The sequence below is a fragment of the Conger conger genome, chromosome 9 (assembly GCF_963514075.1).
Source record: "Conger conger chromosome 9, fConCon1.1, whole genome shotgun sequence".
In the NCBI taxonomy this organism is placed as follows: Eukaryota; Metazoa; Chordata; class Actinopteri; order Anguilliformes; family Congridae; genus Conger; species Conger conger.
This window is the reverse complement of record NC_083768.1, coordinates 51,354,128-51,382,124: the sequence shown is the minus strand read 5'-3', so window position 1 is coordinate 51,382,124 and position 27,997 is coordinate 51,354,128. Positions and strand designations below refer to the sequence as shown.

Sequence of the window (27,997 nt, the reverse complement as noted above, 5' to 3'; positions counted from 1 at the left end):
AGGCGTTTTGCATTTATGAATTTACATGAATTAATCTTTTACTCAAATTTGCCAGCTGATGGGGCTTTGAAGAGCACATTTTTGTTCTCAGGCAGTTTTGTTGCCTATTCAAACCAATAATCTGTAAATATGCATTTGAAGATAATAAGACCGTTATTATTGTAAGACTAATAAGATGAAGATTGGTGGTAGCTATTAATTATCGTGACTAATAATACAGTGGTGTCATGTTCCAGTTCTCCTTCGCTTGTCGCTGGCTGTCTGCACACACACCTTTGCCGGTCTCTCTCAAAGATGCTCCAAATAAAATAATTTCCTACTCATCAATATTCCAAAAAGATTAGTTTAATTCAACAAACATAGGATAACTGTTACGCATACCATCAAGCCAGCTCCCACAATAAATAGTTTGTTGCAGGAGATCAGATACCATTAAAAAAAAATTGTGCTGCCCACTCTATCTGGTTATGTAGAAGAAAAAGCCCTCGTCATCGTGCTCCGGAGGTTATATATTTTTTTCATTAGCCTACTTTTGTAACTTTTTGGTCGGATGTGAAATGGGTCGGATTTCGCCCTGCTAATGCCAGAACAGGGGATAAGTAACGACACCCAGTCGCAGTCTTTGAAGCTTATTGCGCAAATAACGCTGTTTAAAGTAAAATCGCATAACATCAATCACTACACTACAATACAGTCACTGCAATTCCTAGTGACAAAGATGTTGACGATTGGTGGGATTAATTATTGTGACTAATACAAAAATCGAATGACACATTTTTATTCAAAATACAGTAGTGTCATGTTCAAGTTTATTCTCCTTCGCATGTTGCTGGCGTCTACACCTTTGCCGTTCTCTCAATGCTTAATAATTAAGCCATTTAAAATGCATTCAACATATTAAAATGCACCTGAAAAAAAAGGCCACGGTACATCCTCTGAACCCCCCTGGCTGGCTACTTTTTCCTCTTTGGCTACTTACACAGCACTCTGTGGTCCTAAAACCAGTTACTGCACATTTTACATTTCTGATACAAGCAGCATGCCCTCTAAAATATTATGGTGTGTCTGTTCTGCTCTGTTAGTTGTGTAGTCATGATTAGCATTAGAACCAAGGGAATAATGCATTTTGATTGAACATCAGTCTCTAGTCCTCAACATATTTGTGGTTTGCATGTCAAAAACATCAAAGGAGTGCCTTCTCAGCATCATAAAATGCCAAAGGGAAATGCACACAGAATGAATTGGCATGGCACATTTTTTTTTACAGTACATAAGTACAATTAAGTTTTTTAGACAAAATAATTCAATTTTTAAAATTGTGCTGAACCTTAAAAAAGAAATTATTGTTCTGAAGAGGGAGGAGCAGGAGATTGATATAAGCTTCATACAAAGTCATTTTATTATTGTATTAGTTCAGATGGATTATACTTGGTCCAGGCAATATGCAAATGAGATTCAAATAATCTTTTAAAAATAAATTCATCACAATTCAAGAGTTTGAGACAGATGAACTACACAATTATTTCTATAAAGGTTTGCTCTAACACAGCCAAATTCACATGAACAATTGTTCAGACAGTTTTAGTAATATTATTGGCTGCAATTTGTATCCCAAGAACATTATTGGCTGCAATTTGTATCCCAACATTCCAGTGGGTATTTTTGCACAATACATCCTGAGGTAAGGCATACCTCAACTCCACGTCCTGCGGGCCGCAGTGTCTGCAGGCAATTGCTTCAACCGTGAATGGTAAATGGTAGGCATTTATAACTATGCTACACCACCTGATTTCACCAATTAGCTTATCTGAACCAAGCAGGTCAAATAATGAGTGAAATCAGGTGGTGTAGCGCACACTGGGAGTGAATACCTGCAGGCACTGGCCCGCAGGAAGAGGAGTTGAGTAGTGCTGCTTTACAATATATATAAAATCAGGTTCTTGCTCCTCTTGGCAGTTAAGCCAACTACTTAAATAAGGTTATGAAAGACCGTTCAAATGTTTCAAACCATTGCTAAAGGTAAGAGTCCGGTATATATAAATGCACAATTAAGTTATATTGTATAACATTTTAGGTTTACAAAAAGCAGATAAATCTGATTCACTATGCATTTTATTGCAGTCCTCCTCACTTCTTGAAAGCTGATGTTACCATGTTCCAGAGTGAACTTGAACAGATTTGCTTTAATCAGGTCCTTTACTCATGATTCAGTGATAATGGGAACAACCCAGGTAAGCCCGTTATCCAAAACGAGATTCATTTTCCGTACAACAAATTGCATGTTTTTGGTGAAAGCTAATTGGCCGTGTTACACATGACTGCCACCATTGCTTTGCAGTCCAGGTAGGCGCCTGCACCATGTCATTTGAGGAGGTAATGAGACTCGTTCACTGCAGGTACTGGTACACCTCTTCACCCAGTGATATAAAGCCAAGGTAGGACAGTAGCTGGAGCAAAGATCTTGTCAGGCTCATCCACATCATCTCTGACCTGCAGTGACACAGATAAATGGAATGCACACACTACAAAATAGAGAGTGGCACATGGCTGTGTGTGAAGAACTATTCCATCACTTTTGGTATTAATCATTACCAAATGTAGCTTCGTTACTTTGTTAAATATCAAACCTTTCAAATACACTCATGCTCTGAAAAAAACGGTCCTCCAATTTCACATAATACAATTCCCAATTTCCTCATCAAGAATTTCACTAACATCTTAGAGATCAATGTTACACCATGTTTCGAGGTGAAACGTAGTCTGTTTTCAATTGTGTTGGCCAATCAAAAAATATACACCAAAATATTGAAAAAATAATAAGAAAAAAAAGAAAAAAAAAGAAAAAGAACCATCCCCTTATACAAAATATATTGGAGTGGGTATCTTACCTTAAAGCACACTCAAATTTGACACTCTCCCATGCTGTCCAAAGCCAGCTAAACAGCCTGAGGGTAGGAAGTACTCTGGACTCTTCTGCTTGGATCCGTCCCCAGCCCCCCACAGCACTGTTGCCACGTTTATGAAAGAATGGGTGGAAAAGAAGGGGAAATGAATGAGATTCACATCCTTAATGTGTGGTCTCCTGTTTCTTTCAGGGAAAACATTTTTGATCAAATAAATGCCATAACTTCCCATGAATTTTCCAAACCCTTATGGGCGATATACAGTACTGTGCAAAAGTTTTAAGCAGGTGTGAAAAAATGCTGTAAAATAAGAACGCTTTCAAAAATTGAAATGTTAATAGTTTATTTTTACCAATTAACAGAATGCATGAACAGAAGAAGTGAATGAACAGAAGAAAAATCTAAATCAAATCAATATTTGGTGTGACCACCCTTTGCCTTCAAAACGGCATCAATTCTTCTAGGTATACTTGCACAGTTTTTGAAGGAACTTGGCAAGTAGGTTGTTCCAAACATCTTGGAGAACTAGTCACAGTTATCAAAGCTATCAAAAACAACAATTAATGAATCTGATTCAATGAATGAAATATTATTCATCACAGTCATGGACCAAGGCAGCGCTAGCTTTGGGGACCAGCAGGACACAGCTGTGGTTGCCCTTGCCATGACCCCGCTGGACACCCACCTCTTGGCCATGACGAAGTACCGGTCGACGGGGGCCCCCAGGGCGATGTTAATGCTGCGCACCGTGTTGAGGTTGCGGAAGACCAACAGCATGGGCCTGGGCAGGGACTTGAGCACCTGCATCACGCTGTCGAAGTGCTGCACGGCCATCTCCCGCATGTGGGACGTCTCCTCCTGGCTCAGGATGTTGGACAGACCCAGTTCCTGCATGTTGATTGGCCGCTGCAGCAGCATCTCGCAGAACAGGAAGTACTCTGGGCAGCCATAAAGATTTGTAAGAAACTCACCTATGTTTTTGACTTATTAATTCACTTTAATTATATCAATGCAGTAATCACCTCAATAGTTTTCTGTAAGTCATGTTTAAGTCATGAAATTATTCCTGATGTTATTAAGCCATGCAGCCCTCACCTTTGACCCCCAGGTCACCGGAGTATTTCTTCATCGCTGATTCATCTCGTAGCACGATGGCGCGCCACAGCTTGCACAGAGCCGCTCTGTCACTGACGGAGATCAGAGGGACACGAGCATCAGCTGACAGAGCAGCGAATAAACAGCCTGTCAAGACTCCACCTAACCTCCTCCGACACAGTATCCCATTACATGTGCTGGATTTGAGGTCATTCGTAACCGAAGAGCAGTAGTTTGCATTTAAGCTTCAATTCCGAACATTTACCTTTTGCTGAGGTGTTCGTACAGTCCATGGTCCAAAAGAACCAGCTCTGCTTTTTTATCTGGACCTCTCCTCACCAACACTGAAGCATAAATCAAGTACATAAAGAGTGATCAGATTGCTGGCCCACTCCCCTTTGAGTGTGATAAAGGGATAAAACATGTTTGCTACATCCCGTTTACACGTCAATACAAAGCTAAACACGAGCATTGCACATCTTTTGTCACTAATGAGTATGTGGCCAATGGTCCACTGGTGGACGTACCGTTGCCGGGATGGGGGTCGGCATGAATGAAACCGGTGTAAAATATCTGCTCTGCAAAGGTACGGATCAGCTTGTCGGCCGTCTGAAAAGTTTACAGAAAAGAATCCTTGTGCATACTGGAGCCAACTGGTGCAGAAATGTTGGGCTTTAAAGTGGTGGTGCGGGTACTCACGTCTTTCAAACTCAGCCCCTGCCTCCGGATTTCTTCTACGTTGTTTATTTTACAGCCTTCGCAGAACTCCGCTGTCAGCACCCTCTGAAACGCAGAGCTCTCAAATTATTCCGTCTTCACTGACGAGTTGCACAGTCCAAATTCAACCACATGGATCCTTACCTTACTTGTCTGTTCCCAGAACACTTTAGGAACAACAACAAATTTAAAGTGTTTGAGATCTTGCGCACAACGTTCAGAGTTTCTGCCTTCATTTTCAAAGTCCAGCTCCTGAGCCAGTGTTCCCTTCAGGTCCTGAAAGCAAAGAGTAGGGCATGTAGTCAAGACTACACAGTGCCGTGAAAAAAGTATTTACAATTTAGCTCATGCAAAAGGAGAAATTTAAAACACACCAAAACCAAAACAGACCTTCAACACCCATCGGAACCCAAAACTTGGATGCATGAACTTTACAATATCCAAGAGAACTTCCAATGTTCGGATATCACCATCAAACCGGTCTCTGAGGTCAATGTACTGCACCTGTGAAACAGAATATCACTTTGTTGTATGTTGCTCTGGATAGGAACGTCTGCTAAATACCATGTAATGTAATGTCATCAACAGTGGACTAAACGGACTTTTTTGTGATCAGTATTTTATTCATCATCAAAAATGTGGGCGCATAAAAAAAATAAAAAAATGTACAAATGACAAACTAAACACAAACATCCCAGCCCTATGATACAAGCTGCCAGGGCCTGCATAAAAATTAATAAAGGATAGTATCCTACGCACTTCATTCCTATACAGTCATCTCCTCAAAGAATTATATACATCCACACATGCACATGTACGACAAAGGAACGTAAAGTTTTTTTGTTGTTGGCTAAATGTCTGATTAAACCTGTTTTGACCGCTTTTGTCATTTGAACTGACCCCAACAGTTAAAAATGCATAATTATTGCAAAAGAAAAATTGACACTGTGTGTCACCTTCTTATTGTCTCCCAAATGACTAGCCTTTTATCCATAAATATGAAAAATCTGTGAGAAACATCTAATTTTAGAGCCTGAGGTATAAGAATTGAAAGTTTGGCACCTGTATGCGAAAGTGCCACCAGGAATCTGAGATAAAAGTAAATATTTTCTGACATTTTATACAGATACAGAGGGTCAAAATAAGCCCATACAACACAAGTTGGTACATGGCTTCTGAAAACAAAGAATTATGTTTACGGTTTACCATTTAATCCGACCAAAAAATAAAAATCATACAGTATAAAGATGTAAAAAAGGTTATCTGCTTTTTAAAGAGATGTCAAACACTGAATGGGGTCAAACTGACTGCGGTTTGTCGGGCATTTTACATAAGTGTGCCTCTCTTTATACCCTCAAAAGGAAACAGACTGTTTACCATGTTGACACAAGGTCTGCAAGGCTTAATGAAAAGACAGTGCTCGTTAATACAGGACTATTGCTCCCTTCACTGTGCTGCCCTGCGCAATTCTGCCACCTCAGTGGAATGCTCCCAGAACTGATAAGTTGAAATAGCACTGTATAAACCATGGGTTTTCCACATACAGCGTTTAGTGTCTTTAGATAGCTTGTGTTGTGGGAAATTATTTGGTGTCATTGGTGGTGTGGTACACTGGTTGCTGAATAAAGACCTTGACACAGTATTTGGAAATAAACCTCAGGTAATGCAAGTCAGCATCCAGTTGTGCTACAAAGGTTAACCAGATTTGTTAGACATACAGAGATAACATCAGCAGGGCCATTGTTCAAGGAATCTCGCCAATACGTCTCCAGCACACCATTTGCGTATAGCCATTCATATTACACCTTGTAATTCTTGTAACACATTGTCATTCTATTTCTGCAATGCATTGTTTAATAAATTTTATTAATTTGAACCTGCTTCCTCTTGACTTGCGCCACTGCACACTTAGCAGTTTAGAGTCCTAACAGACATAGACAACCGAGGATACCTGCACCCTGTAGTCACTCGCCTATACACCAGTGCTGTCACAAGATAAATACTAAGTGTATCATTGTAGGCTATACAGGCCACAGGCACGTCCGCGTCTATACAAATAGATAGCGATCATATAGAGCCACACTATTGGCGGACATTTGCAGTTCCTTTTATTGAGCTGTTAGAACAGAGGAGCAATTGAACTTTTGGAGTCAGATAAACAATAACCCTGTTCCAGTAGCATTGGTCAGACTACACGCATTTTCTTCACCTCTCAGACATTTCCGCCTTTTGGTGTATTCTTACAGGTTTATGATGGAAAAATATGTTATCTGGTAAGTACTTCCAGGCAGTGATTATATAGGGCTTAGCTTTATTAATTCCCATCAATCGTTCTATACAAGCTATATCCCTGTAATATGAAAAGACATGTTTTCTTAAGTATGATGGAAGTATCATCAAGAAGAGGAAATAAAACAGGATCTTTTTTTAATATGCATATTTATAAATGTATTATACATGTACATAAATCACTTTTTGGTTCATTTAAATGTATTATAACTTTCTTTGCAAGAAGTCATATCAGCAGTTTAGTTGTATTGCATGCAGTTTTACAATGGGATAATCAGCTTTGGGAAGTACAGTGATCGTTTCCCACATAGATAGGGTTTCATACCTTCACAGCCACTGGAGTCCCATCATGCAACTCTGCTTTGTGAACTTGTGCCAAGCTTGCTGCTGCTATTGGCTCATAGTCAAACGTCTTGAACATCATGCCGGGTGTGGTGTTGAAATCTTCCTGAAAGAGTGCGTCTACCTGGCCGATAAGACGCATACGGACAGAGTCTCTCAGTGGAGTGCGCGTCAAAGCTGGCCTTCACTTTACATAGCAATATCCCAGTGAGACACTGTGCTGTAAATAGGAAATGTCACTTCACTCTAAGACAATGAGCCTCATACAAGAACATTTTTGTATTCTTATCATAAATTACTCATATCTCGTACACACCATTTATGAACAAATCTGTTTTTAAATGGTGTGGTTTTTGAATGAGGCCCAATGATCTCAAATTCTTAATTGGTAAATTGTGATTGTAGTGCAGTACTCAAAACTTAATATGGTACGAACACATTTGTGACTGTTATGGATTAGGGTCTCGTAGGTTCTCTCACTACTGTGAGCACAATGTGAGCACGGTGTGACCTCACCTCTTTGTACCTTCTGTTGAGGGCCTTGTCCTCAAGTACTTGCAGAGTGCGGATATACTCAGGGGGCAGCAGGTGGTTGAAGGAACACAGGCCCTGACCCAGTTTAATATACAAGCCACCATTTTGTACAGCTCCGTTCACCATGTTGTCTGCTGCCCTCTGGTGACACGACGACATCCCCTCAGAAAAGGCCAAACTGCTCTGCAAGAGAGGTCACATCCATTGAACTGGATACAGGTAAGGCGTGGCTTCTTTTAAATTTTCTTCTTTACTGAATGAATGTGTATTGTATATTACAATGTACACTGCTCAAAAAAAAATTGGAAACACTTAAGGGACACATCAGATTTATTAAAGTTGAAAATCTTTACTGATGTACATTGTATAATTTGTTGACGCAATAACAGTCAAAGGAAACCAAAATCATCCATCCATCCATCCATTATCTGAACCCGCTTATCCTGATCAGGGTCGCAGGGGGGCTGGAGCCTATCCCAGCATACATTGGGCGAAAGGCAGGAATACACCCTGGACAGGTCGCCAGTCCATCGCAGGGCACACACACCATTCACTCACACACTCATACCTACGGGCAATTCAGACTCTCCAATCAGCCTAACGTGCATGTATTTGGACTGTGGGAGGAAACCGGAGTACCCGGAGGAAACCCACGCAGACACGGGGAGAACATGCAAACTCCGCACAGAGAGGCTCCGGCCGACGGGGATTCGAACCCAGGACCTCCTTGCTGTGAGGCGGCAGTGCTACCCACTGCACCATCCGTGCCGCCAACCAAAATCATGTTGATGTGAATTTTATCACGGCAACTCATAATGTAACTCAGTAGTGTGTATGGCCCCCGCGTGCCTGTATGGACTCCCGACAACGTCTGGGCATACTCCTGATGAGTCGGCGGATGGTGTCCCGGGGGGTGGGTCTCCTCCCAGACCTGGATCAGGGCATCAGTGAGCACCTGGACAGTCTGTCCTCATCCAGGAACTGCCTACACACTCTGGCCACATTGTCAGGCATTGTCCTGCACCAGGAGGAACCCAGGGCCAACTGCATCAGTGTAAGGTCTGACAATCAGTCTGAGGATTTCATCCCGGTACCGAACAGCAGTCAGGGTACCGTTGTCTATGACATGGAGGTTTGTGCGACCCTCCAAGGACATGCCTCGCGTCACTGACCCTCCGCCAAACCAGTGATGCTGGATGATGTTACAGGCAGCATAACGTTCACCACGGTGTCTCCGGACTGTGCAAGGCTTGATGACATATGTGCTTAGTGTAGAACCAGCTCTGAAAAGAACAGGGCGCCAATGGCGGACCTGCAGATTCTACTAGAGGACATTGGGCCGTCTTTTGACAGTTTGGTCAGAAACATGCACACCAGTAGTCTGCTGGAGGTCATTTTGTAGGGCTCTGGCAGTGCTCCTCCTGTTCCTTTTCGCACAAAGGAGCAGACACTGGTCCTGGGCTGGGCTGATGCCCTACGGCCCTGTCCAGCTCTCCTTGTGTAATGGCGGGTCTCCTGGCATCTCCTCCATGACTGTGCTGGGAGACACAGCAAAACCTCTTGCAACCGCACGTAGGGATGTGCCATCCTAGAGGAGCTGGACTACCTGTGCAACCTGATTGGGCTGCAGGTACCGCTTCATGCTACCAGTAGTGACACTCGACATTTTTATATTCCTTGTTATTGTTTTTTTCTCTGTGAACTGGCAGTATGTTTTGTACTGTTTAATATGTCTGTCTTTGTTTGTTTTTTGTTTTTTTCTGTGCTTTAAATAACTTGGATATGCATAAATAAAATACGTCAAAAAAAACAAAACAAAAAAAAACTAGAGAAGAATCGGTCAGGAAGGATAAGGAGAGAGCAATTGTCTCTGGACACCACATGCAAAACCATGACCTTTTTGGGGGTTGTCTTGCTTTTGCATCTCCATTGCACCTGTTGTCACTTTCATTTGCACCAAAGCAGGTGAAATTGATTCACAAATCACTTGTGCTTCCTAAATGGACAGATTGATATCCCTGAAGCTTAACTGACGTCGTGTTACACTGATGATTAAGTGTTCCCTTAATTTTTTTGAGCAGTCTAATAAGCCATATTTAGCAGGTTAAAGTAGATCTTATGCAATCAAGACGCCAATCAGGGATAAGGTGATTACAGTGTACATTTTGTTATGTTACAGCCTTATTCCAAAATGCATTAAATTAATTTTTTTTTCTTCTTCTCAGCAATATACACACAACACCCAATACATTTTTGCAAATTTATTAAAAATAAAAAAACTGAAATGTATTCAGTCCGTTTACGCAGTACTTTGTTGACGACCTTTGGCAGCAACTACAGCCTCAAGTCTTCTTGGGTATGATGCCACAAGCTTGGCACACCTTTATTTGGGGTATTTCACCCATTCTTCTCTGAAGATCCTCTCAAGCTCTGTCAGGTTAGATGGGGAGCGTCACTGCACAGCTATTTTCAGGACTTTCCAAAGATGTTTGATCGGGTTCAAGTCTGGGCTCTGGCTGGGCCACTCAAGGACATTCACAGAGTTGTCCTGAAGCCACCCCTGCATTATCATGGCTGTGTGCTTAGGGTTGTTTTCCTGTTGGAAGGTGAACCTTCGCCCCAGTCTGAGGTCCTGAGCGCTTTGGAGCAGGTTTTCATCAAGGATCTCTCTCCATTCATCTTTCCCTCGATCCTGCCTGACTAGTCTCCCAGTTCCTGCCACTGAAAAACATCCCCACAGCATAATGCTGCCACAACCATGCTTCACTGTATGGATGGTATTGGCCAGGTGATGAGCGGTGCCTAGTTTCCTCCAGATGTGACGCTTGGAATTCTGGCCAAAGAGTTCAATCTTCATCAGACCAAAGAATCTTGTTTCTCATGGTCTGAGAGTCCTTTAGATGCCTTTTGGCAAACTCCAAATGGGCTGTCCTGTGCCTTTTATTGAGGACTGGCTTCCGTCTGGGCACTCTACCATAAAGGCCTGATTGGTGGAGTGCTGCAGAGATGGTTGACCTTCTGGAAGGTTCTCCCATTTCCACAGAGAAACGCTGGACCAAGGCCCTTCTCCCCTGATTCCACAGTTAGGCTGGGAGGCCAGCCCTAGGAAGAGTCCTGGTGGTTCCAAACTTCTTCCATTTACAAATGATGGAGGCCACTGTGCTCCTCGGGACCATCAATGCTGTAGGAATCTTGATGTACCCTTCCCCAGATCTGTGCCTCGACACAATCCTGTCTCGGAGGTCTACGGACAATTCCTTCGACATGCACTCTCAACTGTGGAATCTTATATAGACAGGCGTGTGCCTTTCAAAATCATGTCCAATCAATTTGATTTACCACAGGTGGACTCCAATCAAGTTGTAGAACCATCTCAAGGATGTAATCACTGCCAAAGGTGGCTAAGTACTGAGTAAACAGAGTGAATACTTATGTGCGGTATTTCCGTTTTTGTGAAAAAAATTATTAAAATCCTTTGTTATTATTGGGTATTGTGTGTAGATTGCTGAGAAAAAAAGAATGCAATTCATTTTGGAATAACGCTGTAACCATAACAAAATTTAGAAAAAGTTAAGCAGAGTGAATACTTTCCGTAGACACTGTACATACCATACCAGGTTTTACATAAAATGATTTCCACAAATGATTTGAAGCAGCAAAGTCAAAAGCATAATGTGAATATCACATTTGGTGAAAGTGCTCTCCTCACCACCACTAGTAGCATTATAAGTTAGGCTAGTCTGCTAGATAATGTTAGCTAAAAAGTAGGAGCTTGGCTAACTAGCTAAGAATTTTAACCCCTTATGGGCGGATGCAACCTGCTCATTACATCTCCGTGAACAGATGGATGCGACCTGCTCATGACATCTCCCTTAACAGACAGATGCGATGTTAGCGTTGCATTTGATCATAAGACGCGACTGTTGAAATGCATTGCAATTCCTTGGCCTTTCTATAAGTTTTCTATAGGGCACCTTAGTCCACAATGGGTTAAACAAGAGCATGGTCGCACTGGTAATGCAAAAAATAAATAACTGACTTTAAGCTTAATTTAAGTTTTTCAAAGGCTGTAGTATGAATTCCATTTATGCAATGTATGCTTCTTGCCCTAACCAGTCACATACACACCCACTGCCTAAAGACTCTTAAGGCGGTGTACACAAAGACAATTTCATGGTTTTCATACAGTACATTTCCCACCATGTCACACTTACCTCATCTAAGCTGCGTAGCGTTACATTTGAAGTCCACCAATAATCCACTGAAATGAAGATTCCAACATATAGAGATCTGCAAGTTCATGAAGACTTTTTAAGTGGTTTTATCACTAAACTGCAGTGACGTATCCAAGTCAACAAAATGTTTTTGAGAAATGTATTAAGCTGACTAGCTCACACACACTGTCTAGGCCTACATAGCCAAAATGCAAGCACAGTATTGGTTCAGTACTTGAAGGAGAAAACTGAAGTTTACTGTCAGGTGGTAAATATCTGCATGCTACATGCCACCTGTCTTTTTGTTTATTTGTTATTTTTTTGATAATTTAATACATACATACCTTTTTAATAAAAGTTTAATAACCGTGTTATTGGTTTTTAACCATGTTATCAAATTACATTCACTGGTATTGGTTATTGGACAGCCAACATTCTGGTATTGTGACAGTCATACTACAAAGGGCATGTTTGGATAATGTGGGATAATGTGTATACCCTGTTGACAGTCGACCTTGGGCCTACCAAGGGGCCTCCAAATGGTTTGCTATTGTTAATGACTACCATTCACAGTGTGAACAATGTGTTCACCGTGGAATATTACAGGAATAATTCAACATACCTACAGAAGCGGCTGATGCCCTCCGCCAAGATCTTTATTTTCCGCCTATCGCGAGGTTCAGATATGGCATATCGGACTCCCACCACAAGGGGCACACCCACAGAGACTCCCAGCAGCATGGTCTTCAGCACTCCTCTGCTCTTCCCGCCGCTATAGGAGAAAAAAATAAAAAAAAACTTTACCTCCAAGACATGAGGTCACAGGTCAAAGCTGTAATGTAGTGAGCAGGGGTTAAGTAACTGAACATGCTGAAGGTTGTCATTTGGGTCTCCGGTTGAATGTTATAGTTACAACCTTGAGCACTGCATCCGATTTGCTCCTTCAACATCCAGTTGTATGGCAGCTATAAATTACGGCAGTCATCCTAGATCACTAGTCATAGACATACAGTCCTACGCAAAAGTCTTAGGCACCAGTAAAACATTCGGTACAGATAAGATTCTTTCAAAAATAATTCAATGGAAGGTCCTAAATAAACTTACTATACATTTTACATTACATTTTAGTAATTTGGCTGAATAGTTGATCCATCCATCCATCCATCCATTATCTGAACCCGCTTATCCTGATCAGGGTTGCAGGGGGGCTGGAGCCTATCCCAGCATACATTGGGCGAAAGGCAGGAATACACCCTGGATGGGTCGCCAGTCCATCGCAGGGCACACGCACCATTCACTCACACACTCATGCCTACGGGCAATTTAGACACTCCAATCAGCCTATCCTGCATGTCTTTGGACTGTGGGAGGAAACCGGAGTACCCGGATGAAACCCACGCAGACACGGGGAGAACATGCAAACTCCGCACAGAGAGGCCCCGGCCGACGCGGATTCGAACCCAGGACCTCCTTGCTGTGAGGTGGCAGTGCTACCCACTGCACCATCCGTGCCGCCAGAATAGTTGATATCAAATCAATATTTTTTGTGACCACCCTTCGGCGTTAAAACTGCATCACTTGTCTGAGATATAGAACTGCAGGACAGTGTTGGCTAAGACAATCAGCAGGGAAGGTTGTTCCAAGCATGTTGGAGAACTTTCCACAGTTCTTCGGCAGACTTTGGTTGGCTCCTTGTTTCTGATCTCAGACAGCCTCTTTGTGTAAAAAGTAGTCAATGTAAAATTAAATCTTTTGGAAAATGAATATTTGGAAATCTGAAATGTGTTCTTTTATACTAACACACAAAAAAATAAACTTCTATATAATAAAGTCTAGGGTGCCTAAGACTTCTGCGCAGTACTGTATGTGTGGTCATTTTTGTGTCTGCACCTTGTCCATTAAATATATCTGTACATAAATATACATTCTAATATCTAAATGTTTTGATCTTGACCTGTAATGAATACAATAGTCACACAATCATACAGCACATCCTAAATTAACATTAAGAAATAAATGTTGAAGCCCATCCATTCAGAATTACGGACAGATGCAGAAGGTCTGTGCATACCGGTCTGAAGCGAAGGATCTTCGCAGTAGAACGCTGGAGTCTGCACGCATACATCTGCGCAGCAAGGTCACGTGATGCTGACAAAGGCGCAACTGCAATTGAGTTGAAAGAACACAGTCACTATTGTGTGAAAGAGCCTTGTATAACCATGGTACCTTATACAGGTCTAAATAGTAACTGCAAATGCTAAGCAGGGTCCAAGGAAAACCATGTTACTATTGTTGAACAATGTGTATGGTGCCATTGCCCCCTTCCCAAAAAGAATAAAAACCAATGTGATGATTGGCACATCGTGGAAGGCAAATATGAAATGCGTTTCATACAAACCCATTAGCTGCCTGCATTATTAGAAATGTTATCTAACAAAGTTACCGTCTGATGTCCCATCTTGTTTTTGAGGCTGTCCTACACGCTAATTTAGTGGGAACACGGTGATGTAATGGAATGGATGCGAGACATAAAAAATTGCAATACAATAGAGCACTGCTGAGCACTTTTTCAGCCAGACACATCCAGGGGAAAATTTCTGCATCAAGGCCACTTGCCACAATCATCAGTTGTTTTTGTAAGCTGTATCAGAGAACAAAATGTTTCTGTGAAGACTGTGATTCATGGATAGGACCACTATGTCAGGGACCTGACCTACAACAGCATGGCTTCATCTCAAAGTGAAAAATCTAAAGCGGTAGATAAACTGTGAAATTAATGGCCATCTACAGATGGGGGATGAAACAAAAACAAACAAAAAAATATCGTTTATCACTTTTCATCAACAGCAGTTTAACCTCTGAGTTCTTCCTCAACATGGTATTGCTGTACAATGATAGTAACCAAAAGCAAGGTTTGCATCAACAGCAACAGTCAAGTGAAATAAATCTGGTGAGAAAAGAGACTATTGCAATTAATAGGAGAGTTTAAAATGAAAGCTCCTATCAGAATGTGGGCTACTAATGACAGAAAGGAATATCAATGACAAAATACTATGACAAATGACAGAAGCCACCACCAAATAATTCAAGGCTATTTTGCAAAGGAAAGACTCCAAATTCATTTGTGAACTTGTAACAGTGAATATCAGTTAAGTAAGCTAATATTAGATATTTGAGCAATAGAAAAGCGAAACTGAAATTGATAAATTATTTGCAATTCTCTGTCTGTCTTAAATCGGGGCGGGTGATTCCAGCTCATTATTTGCAGCAATCCCAATCTGGTCCCTGGACATCTACAGTTTTCCCTCCAACCTTAGCAAAGCACACCTCATTTAACAACTTAGCTCTTTGTTGAACTGTGCATTACTAGAATCTGATGTGCAAAATAAGGGTTGAAATTAAAACATACAGTATTCTCCAAAATGCAGGACTGCCCAGCCCTGGGTTTAACCCATATGTTCTGTTCAGGACAAAATGGCCCATTGTTAAATGTTTACTCTTAGAGGATAAAACTAAAACTTTATGAGTTTGAGTTTCTCCAATGAAAAAGAACAAATTTACATTTGGTGCATATTTCATTCTGACCTGAATGTAGCAAGGTGAAATAATGCGTGTTAAAATTGTGAAATATTCATTGTCTATATAAATATGAAACCAAAAGGTGATTTTACTCTAGGTAACATTACATCCATCTCTTATTTGCACCAACACCTATACACACACACACCTGCCACAGGAAGATTACCATACATGTGAAGGGGTTTGTGTGCATTTTTCCACAGCTCAACCCAAAAAAAAAGGTTGGTCATTTCAAGAAAAAATTACCAAAATGAGTCAATTGAAAGAGTGGCATGTAGCCATCAGGTATTTAGCAGTAAACAGCAGGTTTAGAGTAGCTCCAACTGAACCAACCATTATTCAAGTAATCACTATTGTGCTTGAATTAGGTAATTAGACTACATAGTCTAAATTACCTAATTCAAGCACAATAGTGTACATGTAGGCTTGGACAGTGTGTGTGAGCAAGTGAGCTTTAGAATACATTTCTCAGAAAACGTTAGTTACTTCACTGCAGTATAGAGATACAACTTACAAGTAGGCTATGTGCAAGTGTTGTTACCCTTTATTGTTTGCCATATGAGCCACGTATGCTGTAACTGCGATCTAGCAGAGGTATTTAGCAGACATTAATTAATTTACATTTTTTGGGAATAATATAAAAACAATATTTATTAAGTATTTTGAGCCAATTTTTATTTCGGTATTTTTAAAGAAAAATCCCAATAATGTTCCGGGTCAATCTGACACAGCAAACAGTGCCAACGGGTCCAAAAAGTGAACAGAACACAAGGGTTTAAAAGAGAAAGCCTTTGATGATGGTCAGCTGCACCGAAACACTAGTCGCATTCTCAATAAACTGTAAAGGTCTCAGTAGAAGATGAAATTAAATCTACACATTTTCTGATTTGTCATCGACTTCGCATAGCCGCAGTCCAAGAGATCAAGCTGCTATGTAAATTAACCAACATCAGAAGTATGCGGATCAGGATTCCAAAGCATGAACAGAGAAAGAAAAGACATGGGAAGCAAGATACCCAACCTGTTACTGCTATGCAAGATAGCTAGCTACAGTCAGTTAGCTAATACACGGCTTATTCTATCTTTAAAATTAAATATTTCATGTTAATCGTCCTTGTAACACACTACGTTCCGGATACACCAATGATCTTCGAGAAATCATGGAAAAACGCAAGGGATGCACAATGGACGGATTACCGTGAGTACTCGCTGTATTCCGGCAGCTGCTAAATGTAGCTCACGGTATCCCGGACAGTTACAAATCTCACATTTCTGACACTCTGGAAATATTAATATCTTAGATATATCCAGTTCTACTTGGTGGATATATTACTTTTACATATTTTAAACATTTAGAATAGGTTTCTTTTGTAATCAACCATGCACAATCAATCATGCGTAATGTCGATTCCAATAATAGTCAACTTATTTATTATTTTGTATTACTTTAACCTATAGGCCTACATCATGCTTCTTGCACGGAAACAGTCATTGATCTTGTTTAAATAAGTTGTTAATAGATTGAAATAAGTGTGAATCTGTAGCCTATTTAAATCACATAGAGATATACATTTTATCTCTGATCTCGTAGTATTAATTTCAGAAACGGTAGGGAAATATCAAGTGTCCGGAATACTATGTCCCGAACACGGTGAACACTTGGATAAAACTCCCGTTCTCTTGTTAACTCCATAACATGACAAGCACGTAACCTTAGCTATGCAATAAACATGTTTGCTGACAGTCTAAGTTATAATTATAGGTAAGGACAGGTTACAGGTTATAGTTAGGTAAGCGTTGCTGTCAACAAACGAATGTTAAGTATCGCTACAAGTATGCTGTACACAAAACAGCTCAAGCTATGCTTTGAAACAGCTTGTAACGTTAGCTGCCAACTTATTTCAAGCTGGTCATAGCTGAGTTCTTCACCAGGCACACAGCCCACCGGCTTTGTAACGTTAACCGATTTAAGTTAATGTTACACATTCCAAGTCAAGAGCCGTTTCCTCAATTCAGTCGCTTGACAAGTAACGGTAGCTAGCTAACCAAAGGTTCTGCAACATTTTGTTAGCTAGTGTTAGCTACATAGCCATAGGTTCAGTGAGGTCTTACCGCTCGGAAAGCCTCCCCAGCCATATTGTGGATACAACTGAAGGACGCTAAACCGCTCTTTCTTGGCGGGGACCTCTTGCTACATGAAAGTCGCGACCATCTAACGTTTCAGTAGGACGCCACTGCTTCGTATGAACCGTCAGCACATGTACGGCATTGATTGGAGAAATAAATAGTCGGGCTGGCGTACGTAATAGGTCAAAAGTGGTCTGACTGCATCTTTAAAGACGCAGTACATAGGATTGCATCTTATCCTGTATCGTAGGCTGACAAGAGTTTGATGGATTATTAAAAATGTGAATATTCCTGAGTCTGAATTGTGAAATGCTGAGCACCTTCAGCAGGTGGTCACCTGTGTTCAATAAAGGTTAACCCAACTATGTAGTACGGTATATAAGTTTGGATGGAGCAAAATCAAGGAACGTCTCTTGTCTACCCCTGCCTTAGAGCATAGATGGAACAGGCAATAACATAAAAAGGTCACTCCCACAGCAGGGTCGTCGCCAAAAGACCACTTTAGTCCCGCCCAGCACTGAGACAGCATCCAATCAGTAGCGAGCATAGAACTCCCGGCTATGGGTCAGGGATTGCCGTGAAGCTCGCAAGCTCCAGTGGTTACAGGAGGTATTGCCGTTTTGTAAGCCTCTTGTGCCAAAAAGCACATTACGAAATTATATTATTCTGGATCGTACTTTTGAACTCTAACATTTTTTTCACACTGGACTAATTGCTGTCCAGTGACTGAATTATTTTCTGAGGTCCACAGGTCCACATGGTTCTCTGTGACACTGCACGCTCCTGCGACACAGACACACGCGCCCATGCACGAGTATGCGGCTGTGATTGACTCAACTCCCTATGCTGGGTTGAGTTCCCTGCACAGAATCGTTTCGACGTTTGTAAACTGAGGTCCCTAAGATACTTCCGGTGGCCACTCAGCCGCGGAACGAAGTAACGTTACTTCAAAATCGACTGAACCACAGTAGAAAAGGTTCACTAGATAATTATGCCGAAATCGTGTTGTGGACTGTAATGGCAAATTTAATTAGGCACACAGTGGATTGGCATTTTTCCGATTCTTAAAAGGGAGGATAACCCAGATCCAATGGGGGGTGGATAAAAAACTGATTGTATTGCTTGCGTCCTTCACAAACGTTGTTGGCAGCTAACGCTAGCTAATACACACCAGATGCGGCTATATAGAGAAACACTGGGATGATAACTTCACAAACACGAAATGATGAAACTTTAAATCCGACGTTTTGGTAGTAACGTGACAGTAATAGTTTCCAATAACTAGCTAGCTAGTTCGCACTGGATATTCGTGTTAACTTACGAACTGCTACAACGTTAGCTGCAACGTTAGAGGGGTGCTGACAGCTAGCGTTAACTTTACACTAGCTAGCTAGACCACATCGTATAAATCATATAAATAAAACCAACTTATGAACTTGATTATACATAGGATATATTGGTGTAATCGGTGGTCTATCGATGCCAACCTCTAACCGATGTCAAGCACAATTGGGGGGGAAAAAACCCATGGGCGCGAATGTGTTGGTACCTCCAGTTAGACTGGCTATCCCACGATAGATAACGCATCTTTGTTGTTGCGTTTGGTACTCAAATATGACCCTACGCTCGTAACTATTACATTTTTAGAAAGCAATGAAAATCTGCATCGCGATAATCTGGAGCCTGTTTGTAGAACAATTTAATGCTTAATTTTCTGTTGTTGGTAGCGCCTATGATGAATCCTCTAGCATAGCTCTAAGCAATATACCGGAAATGCCAAGGTCCAATTGTGGAAATTTCGTCACTATGAAAAAAACAAAACAAAACATTGCGGCCAATCTCGGCGATATCGGGAGTTTTAGCCGATCTCTGCGATATAAAAATGCATAAATGACTGATCGTTCCTGATACATCCACAACCTCCCTCTGTAACTGGAGATACCAGTATCTCAACACCAAAAACCAGGGACAGTGTTCTTTCCTAGTTCTCCACTCCAGTCATGTCTCCCCTCTAGTTTTGACAAGTTTCAGGGTAATGTGTGGTAGTCGAAGTGCTACAAGTTATTTTTTAACAATTCATTTCCATTGTTACAATACTAGGCAGGTAGAGGAAATTATACCATGTAATCTAAGTAGCTAGCTAACGTGGTTAACTAGACTAGCTAGCTGACGAAACAATCTTGGCATTCCACTGTGCATTTAATTCTGTTTAGACAACAAAGCATCCAAGCAAACATGCCCCTTTGGGGCCCGTGTGGGGCCACTGCAGGCAGAAAATTGGGGCCCACAGTGGGCAGCCCACTGTGGGCCCCGTTACCGGCGTGAAATGCGGGGCACGTGTGGGCCCCACACTATGGGGCCCAGGTGGGTCCCCAGTGGGACAGCCCACACCCAGCCCAAAATGTGGGCTGAGTGTGGGCCCCAGTGTGGGGCCCATTGTGGGCCCGCAGCATGCCCCTGTGGGCCCAGGGCTAAGATCATATGTTTTGAATACTGTGGTTTATATACAGATATACTGTGTGATATACGTATATATACAGATATACTTTGTGATATATGTATATACACAGATATACTGTGTGATATATGTAGGCTATATATATATACAGATATACTGTGTGATATATGTATACACACAGATATACTGTGTGATATATGTATATATACAGATATACTGGGTGATATCTGTATATATACAGAGAGGCTTCCACAATTAGAGTGGTCAAAAATATTGGAAGAGCAGTTTCTCTTTATTGTTACTATATTACAGAATGAAATGTGGCACATTGTACACATCGATACAAAAACTACAATTTGCGCCATCTTGTTATGCACTGTAATGTAATGTAGTATGTTTATCTACTTAACTTTTCAAGGACAAGAAATTAACAAGAGACAGTATAGTGTTCTTTCTCTTTAACTATAATATGAAACAGCCACTACAAACCAGAGAGACAATACTTGTCTTGGTGTCTTGTTGACTGTGTGCAGTTTTAGTTAAGTATGGGATGGGCTGTTGAACTGTGATGGGCTATTCAATGTATGTTTTTGTTATGCCATGGACAACTTATTGTTTACATTTTACTGTCATTGTTGCAGACCTCTGACTTCATGCAATATTCACATGTGGACCGTAAATAAAAAAGTTTCAGTACCCTGGGCCCTAGAGCGTCTATAATCTTAAAACAACGTTTTAACTGTCCATGTTGTTGACACAGTGGGTTGTCCACAGTAAACCCTCATGGTGGCCCCAAGGGGCAAAACTGCTGCGGGCCCCACACAGGCTAACCCACAGGGGCCCCATGTGGGTTTTCTGTGGGTAAGTCCACAGTGGGCTTGCCTACAGAAAACCCTCATGGGGGCCCAAAAGGGCAAAACTGCTGCAGGCCCCGCACAGGCTAACCCTCATGGGGGCCCAAAAGGGCAAAACTGCTGCGGGCCCCACATGGGCTAACCCACAGGGGCCCCATGTGGGATTAGTGTGGGTTTGCCCTGCCCACACTTACCCACAGTAGGCCCGCACGGGCATGTTTGCTGGGCATTAAGATATGCTGAGTGATACAAAAAGCCACAGAAAATGGATGGTTACAAATTTCCCCAAGCTATCAGCATTAAATGTCAGAAAACAAAATTCAAGCTAGCTAATGTAGCTAACTTCCTGAATGTAGCGAAAATCCTGAAATCTGATAAAATTGTGTTCTCTTATTCTATACAGTTTGACTAATGTTAGCATCCTAGCGGTGGCATTATAGCATGTTCGTTAGTGAATCCTGTTTTAAGCTTTTTTCTAATATGGAGTCAAAAGTAACATTACCCAAATAGCAAGTGTCTCTGGGCCAGATCTGCGCCGGTTATGGCCTGAAGTGAGCCGGAACCAGCGCAGATCTGTCCAGGAGTCATAAGCTATCTAGGTAGCTTTATATGATACTTGTGCACATATAAATATGCATATTTGTTCCAGCCCGGGTACAATCGCTAAAGGAACACTGCTAAACCTGTCTCTAAGGCCAACTAGCATCTAGCTATCTGTGCTGGTGTTTGTAGCATTTTCATTCGCTTGTCTTTGGTGTCTGAACTTTCTTGGGACTATTTTGGGAGAAACAAGCTGTGATGTGGTATTTTCTTTCATTAATTTATTTCGGGACGGTTACTTGTATGTCTGCAACCTTCATTGTTGTTAAGTTAGTTGAACCTTGTCTTTAGATTAGACATGCATATTTGTTGTAAGTTTCACATTTTCATAAAGGTTGATCCCTTGATATCTTTGATAATAAGTACTAAATTAAATAAATATATTTTACATGTTGGTGTGAGGTGAGGTGTTTTAACTAAATAAGATAACACATTTACTGCCCAAATAATACATTAGACTAACTGCACTTTTTAGCTGTTGCTAAACTTGCTATGATTTCCCCTGACCAATTAGCCTATTGACAATCATTTATTGTAATTTTCATAAAGGTACATGATATAAATTGAATGATTTGTTACTGAAACTGATGATTTTGCAGATTAGATTTCTGGCATACAGACACAGTAAAACATCTTTCATAAAAGGAAGAATATTATGATTTTCTAAAGTGGCATGTCCTGGCTAATGGCTACAAATAGCATCAATATAGTTCCACTTCTTTCTCCATCTATGTCTATATGGTGGGATTATCACAAGCTAACATTTACTTGCTATCAACCTAGCTACCAGCAAAATGCACATGTGGGGAAATTAAAGGATAAATCACAGTCTATGGTGGGGGTTATTCTGTTCAATTTTGTATACTTTATCTTTATGGTTCAGAGAAAATCCATGATGTAACATCCAATACAGCTTTGTTGTCTTATGATAACTGTTTGTGACAGTAGTAGGCTTCCACTGTTTAAAAAAAGCCACATAACTATGTTGTGATAACAATTCATTTAAACTATTAAATGAACTAATATATATTACAATGTTCATGTTTATTTTGAGTTTACGACTGGAGCAGTAGTATAAGATTAGAAACATATGTTGTTATATGTGTATACGCTTATAAACTTTCCCTAACTAGCCAATTTGTCATATGCAGTGGCAAACAACACAGAATTATGCAGTAAGTTTGAATACTAGTATTAACGTTGCAGTGGACTTTAACCTCAGACTCGATATACTACTGAACGTAACCTGTTAAGTCTTTTCCAGACAATGTTAATTAACATTAACAATAAATTAAATGGTTTAATTAATACATACATATCTGCCTTTAAACATTTGAACAGTCTGAAACTCGAGCTTCTTTAAGAGGTTCCCTCAGCGTTTGGGAGGAGAATAAATTACATCACCTTGCATCATCTGTAACCTGTGTTGCAGAGCCTCATCTTAGACATTTGTCATTAAATGGAAAAATACAACAATTGTTGTGCATTTTACTGTATATGCCAAATAGTAGCTATCACCATCGGGGTTTAGCAAATTAACAAGTCGTCTGTATGGCCACTGTACGTTGCCACTGGGTTAGCTACGCTTGCTGGCCAACACGCTTTTTCCCCACAAGTCGTACGTAAGTTAGCTTCCCCTGCTCCCTCGCCTTGAACTGTGTCGCTTTAACAAAATCCACAACGAGAGAACTCCAGCGGGCTCGGATCATGTCATGATCACACCGTAAACAGCATCTCCCGGAAGCTGTACCGCTCCGCTGTCTCTGAAGTCTTGTGTTTCCTGTTTACGGGCGGGAAGAGCGAACGAACCTGAACCTTCGGTCTATTTTGTGACTATTACGACTTCTATTCAGTTGCACAACTGTTTCATTTGTGCTCTTTAAGGGATCGCTAGTAATTCTGTTTGTCCTTACTTACTTTCTTGGAATTTGGATATACCTGTACATTCAATCGTTGCTGAAGTTTAAAGGGATTTGGGGTGCAAAACAGATGGAGGACCCTGCAGACTCTGGCGGCGGCACTGCAGTTTCAACGGGCCCCTCGATGTTAGTGACGGAGATCCGCTGTCCTGCAGGGGCCCGTCCTCTCCGGTTGTTGGAGTGGAAAGTTAAACCGGGATCCCTTGTAAATGTCGACTCTGTACTTGCGTTGTGTGCTCCTATCCCAGTGGAGAAGGAGGCCGGATCTGAACCACGGGAGCAGTCGAACAGGCTGCCGGAGAAGAAGGTGAAATCGGACCGTGCCGGAGTAGTGAGAGAGCTGTGCTGTCAACTTGGACAGGTCATCTCCCCAGGGTAAGTCAGTGACAAATTGAGATTAATCGTAGCATGTCTCACAAACAGCATATAACTACTTATATATTTTTATTCGCCTGTCATGTGTTAGAACACGTATAATGTAGTATGCTAACATTAGCGAGTTTCCTGTACATAATACATATACGTTAGCACGCTTGCTAGTCACCTAGCTAATGTTTTTCGCTGGCTGGCTAGCTAGTTAACGTTAGCTAGCCAGTCTGTCCGTTATCCATGCCTTTAGCAGAAGTGTTAGCTAGTTGGTTAATAATTATGTTCTTAGCCAATATTGGCAACCTAACCATTTTTTATGTAGCTAACTTAGCTAATATCGCTGAAATCCAGGTAACGGCTATCTATCAAAGCGTACCGTTAGCTAGCGAACTTTCACATTTCCACAGCTAGCATGAGCTAACACGCTGCAATTCTACAACCAAATGTAGATACACATGTATGCTATGGAAAGGCAACTTCGTTTTTATTTTTGTGTTGCTGTTGAAAAGGAGGGAGCAAGCTTAACACACGGCTGCTTACATGCTGGCTGATAATGTGGTTGCTTTGAGGATAACTTAGCATAGCCCCACTAGCGGTCGATATAGTTGGTTGTATTGCTATGCCCGAAGAAACTAGCTAGCTCGATACTCGTGCGAGTAGTGTTAGCTATACCGCATGTCATTACCTAGTTGCTAGCATGTGTTGAATGTCAGAATAATTCAGGGCGTATTTTGGACCACCACGTACACATCAAATTATATTTTTTAGCGCTAAAGTTAACTTGTACATTTGTACATATCGACCTTGCATGCCCTAATGCTAGCTAGCAGTTCGGTTAACTTTGCTAACGTTAGCAATGTTTGCGCTAGGAGCGCACCAAGAAAGGGGCGTGGTCATATTTTTGGCTTTTGACTGGACGATCGTCTTGGCGGTCTTGACCCCCTTTCTTGCAAAACATGCCTTACACGTTAAGTTCATGTGCACTTATCCAAAATGGGCAATTCGTTATTTTTTTGCTTGCAGATACAGAATTTCAGCCTGGGTTGAAGTTGCAGTGAAAGCGAACTCGCAACTTGTTCACAATCTTCATCAACTGTTTTTGTTGCGTCGCTGTCATTTTAGATCTAGATTCCAAATGTTTCATTTAAATGAAAAAGTCTTTATTCTCATACGCCTGGCTTGTGTTTTTGCATTTTGTTGTCGCAGGTGACTTTTCTGCAACAATCTTTTATTTGGCATCTTATGGAACAATGTTCTGATAACCTACATTTATAAAGGAAGTATCCAGAAATTAGGGCAACAGATGAACCTTTGATTATCTGTTTGTGCTTCATGAGTGATTATTGCTGCAACAAGGCGTGCTACAAACTATGTTGGTCATGGGTCTTTTTAAGGCAGAGCTTACTGTCTGAACTGGAGTGATGTCAAATCCCCTGGATGCAATGATGCTTGTATCGCTTTCATCATTGTTAGCTAACTGATAGAGGTCCAGAAGAATATATGTAAAATTACTAAGTGATTATTAAATTTTCTTTTTTCAGGTTCATTGCTTCAAATCGCTGATGGGCTGAAGGGCTCAGTCTGTTTCGCACATTTGCAAATTGTACAAACTAGGCATCATTCCCTGTTCAAATAATACTTAGCTGACAGCTCCTTGGCCATTGGTAATTACACGTGAACTCAGCATGTTTGGCCCGCATTGTGACGGAGGTTTGCAATTCGGAATGATCATTTGACATTGTAAGAAGCCCCTGGATCCAAAATGACACTTGTCCCGGTGTTTATCTGGGAGAAGCAAAGTTTGCACTAATTGACTCCATGACTTTTACTTGCCCTATCTTCATTAATGTAGGGTAAGTTCTTTATATATTCAATATAGAACATTCAAAATATTAGCCACAGTAGTGGATTGTCAGTGGAAATTGGGGTTTGTGTTGATTTTGGAGCGTCATATATTTGGCATTAATGAAAAAAAGGAAAAACATGTAGTCTGACACAATTTTCTGTCTACTTTCAGATTATGAAATCTGCTCTCCTCAAATAAAGTTATGGCCATTCAGAAATGCTACATCATGCCGCTTGGCAATTCTTTTTCAATATTTGATGGCTTACTACATTAGCACCACAGCAGTTTATCCCATTCTTCCTGGAAGGTCCTCTCAATCTCGACCAGATTGGATGGGCTTTGGCTGGGCCACTCAAGGACTGTCAGAGGCTTGTCCCGAAGCCACTCCAGCATTGTATTGGTTGTATGCTTTGGGGCTCTGTCATGCTAAAAGGTGGAACGTCGTCCCAATATGATGCACTCTGTAGCAGGTTTTCTCCAAGGACCTCTCTGTATTTGGCTGCATTCAATCCTTCCCTCAATTCTGACCAGTTTTCCTGTCCCTGCCGGTGAAAAGCACCCCATAGCATGATGCTGGCACCACCCTAGGGATGGTTTTAGTCAGGTGATGAGTAGTGCCTGGTGTTTTCCAGGGATAATGATTGGGGTTCTGCCCAACAATTTTTCTCATTTTGTATTTATTGGTAAAAAAATTTTTTTATCTCATTTTGTCTTTATTGGTAAGAACGTTTTTTTACTTTGTCATTATGGGTTATTGAGTGTAGAATGATGGCTAAAAATAGCAATTTTATCCATTTAAATCTGCAACAAAATAAAGTGTGCAAAAAGGGCTCTGAATACTTTCTGAAGCGACTAGAAGCGACCCATTGACATCACCAAACTGTTGCATTCTTCTTTTGTAATGCTTTTACTGCAGCCTCTCTTAGTTGTTGTTTGTTGTGCAGGGTTTTTCCCCTTCAATCTCATCTTCAGGAGGTGAAATGCATGCTGAATTGGGTTAATGTCTGATGATTGACTTGGCCAGTCTCAAACCTTCCACTTTTTCTCCCTAATAAAGTCCTTTGTTGTGTCGGCAGTGTGTTTTGGGCCATTGTCTTGCTGCATGATGAATTTCCTCCCAATTAGTAACTCATCTGAATTCATCCTGCTGTCACCATCATGAGTTACATCATCAATAAAGATTAGTGAACCCACTCCAGAAACAGCCATGCAAGCCCAAGCCTTGACACTTCCTCCACCATGCTTCACAGATGAGCTTGTATGTTTTGGATCATGAGCAGATCCCTTCTTCTCCGTACTTTGGCCTTTTCATCACTTTGGTTAAGCTTAATCTTGGTCTCATCAATCCATAAAACCTTGTTCCAGAACTCTTGTGGCTCTTCTCTGTATCTCTTTGCAGACTGTAATCTCGCCTTCCGATTCATACTACTGATGAGTGGTTTGCAACTTGTGGTTTAGCCTCTATATTGCTGCTCTCTAAATCTTCTTCGAACAGTTGATTGAGATGCCTTCACCCCTGCCCTGTGGAGATTGATAATGATTGTCACTGACTGATGTTTTGGGGTTTTTCTTCACAACTGTCGCAACGTTTTTGTCATCAACTGCAATTTTTCTGGACATTCCAAGTTATTGTACAAGCTATTCCCAATGGCTGTGCAATGGCTCTGATCAATTTCTTCTTTCCTAATCTTCAAAGTGGATTGCTTCTCTCCCAAAGACAGCTCTCTGGTATTCATGTTGGTTTATCTTTTCTAACACAAATGCAGTCTTCACAGGCAAATCCCAAGGCTAAATCCAAGAGTAGACATTCAGAACTATTTATTATCTGAACAATAAATCTAACAGGACATATCTGGGCAACAAGAAACATCTGTCAGTCACTTTTTCTCACCTCAAAATTTGGTGGTCTGATACAAAAGGTGATATGTTCTAAGTTGTTTAACAAATCTAGATTGCATTTTTATTTTAAAAGCTGAAATTCAGACCTGTCATCTCATGTACACCTTTAGATGTCAAACTCAATTATATTCAGTGTATGGCAAAAACAAATGAATGGACCTTGCTGTTCCAATACTTTTGCAGGAGACTGTATTAAATCATACCTTTTGGTTGATATTTCACGGAATGACCCTTTTATGCATCTTTCAGTGA

The 27,997-nt window shown here is 41.1% G+C and overlaps 2 protein-coding genes across 5 annotated transcripts in view; one reads left to right on the top strand and one right to left on the bottom strand.

Moving 5' to 3' along the window:
* Positions 1–1,376: 1,376 nt before the first annotated feature.
* Positions 1,377–18,098, bottom strand: adck5 (aarF domain containing kinase 5). 2 transcript variants are annotated; one of them, XM_061253428.1, is made up of 15 exons: positions 17,786–18,098; positions 14,166–14,257; positions 12,717–12,866; positions 12,095–12,170; positions 7,863–8,063; positions 7,330–7,470; positions 5,106–5,219; positions 4,860–4,991; positions 4,698–4,781; positions 4,526–4,607; positions 4,264–4,342; positions 3,999–4,090; positions 3,589–3,841; positions 2,889–3,005; positions 1,377–2,490 (listed from the first exon to the last, which is right to left on the bottom strand). In XM_061253428.1, exons 1-15 carry the CDS (start codon positions 17,807–17,809, stop codon positions 2,388–2,390), a joined length of 1,740 nt encoding a protein of 579 aa, XP_061109412.1. In that variant the 5' UTR covers positions 17,810–18,098; the 3' UTR covers positions 1,377–2,387. The 2 variants fall into 2 exon arrangements, with proteins under 2 accessions (XP_061109412.1, XP_061109413.1); XM_061253429.1 differs by lacking the exons at positions 12,095–12,170; positions 12,717–12,866; positions 14,166–14,257; positions 17,786–18,098 and adding an exon at positions 10,896–12,017 and having other exon boundaries at positions 7,863–8,058.
* A 5,337-nt stretch (positions 18,099–23,435) lies between these two features.
* ctdp1 (CTD (carboxy-terminal domain, RNA polymerase II, polypeptide A) phosphatase, subunit 1) overlaps positions 23,436–27,997 on the top strand; it is a 102,275-nt gene continuing 97,713 nt past the window's right edge. For all 3 annotated transcript variants that reach the window (XM_061256439.1, XM_061256438.1, XM_061256440.1), the window contains exon 1: positions 23,436–24,006. In XM_061256439.1, the coding sequence (XP_061112423.1) occupies positions 23,702–24,006 (305 nt within the window). In that variant the 5' untranslated portion in view covers positions 23,436–23,701. The remainder of the gene's footprint in view (positions 24,007–27,997) is intronic.

Coding starts and splice junctions, on each gene's coding strand:
- adck5 (XM_061253428.1), bottom strand. CDS start 17,809: ATGGCTGGGGAGGCTTTCCGAGCG. Junction 12,171..12,716: donor GGCATCAGCCGCTTCTGTAG/GTATGTTGAATT, acceptor ATGAACTTGCAG/ATCTCTATATGTTGGAATCT. Junction 3,842..3,998: donor CGGTGACCTGGGGGTCAAAG/GTGAGGGCTGCA, acceptor ATGGCTGCCCAG/AGTACTTCCTGTTCTGCGAG.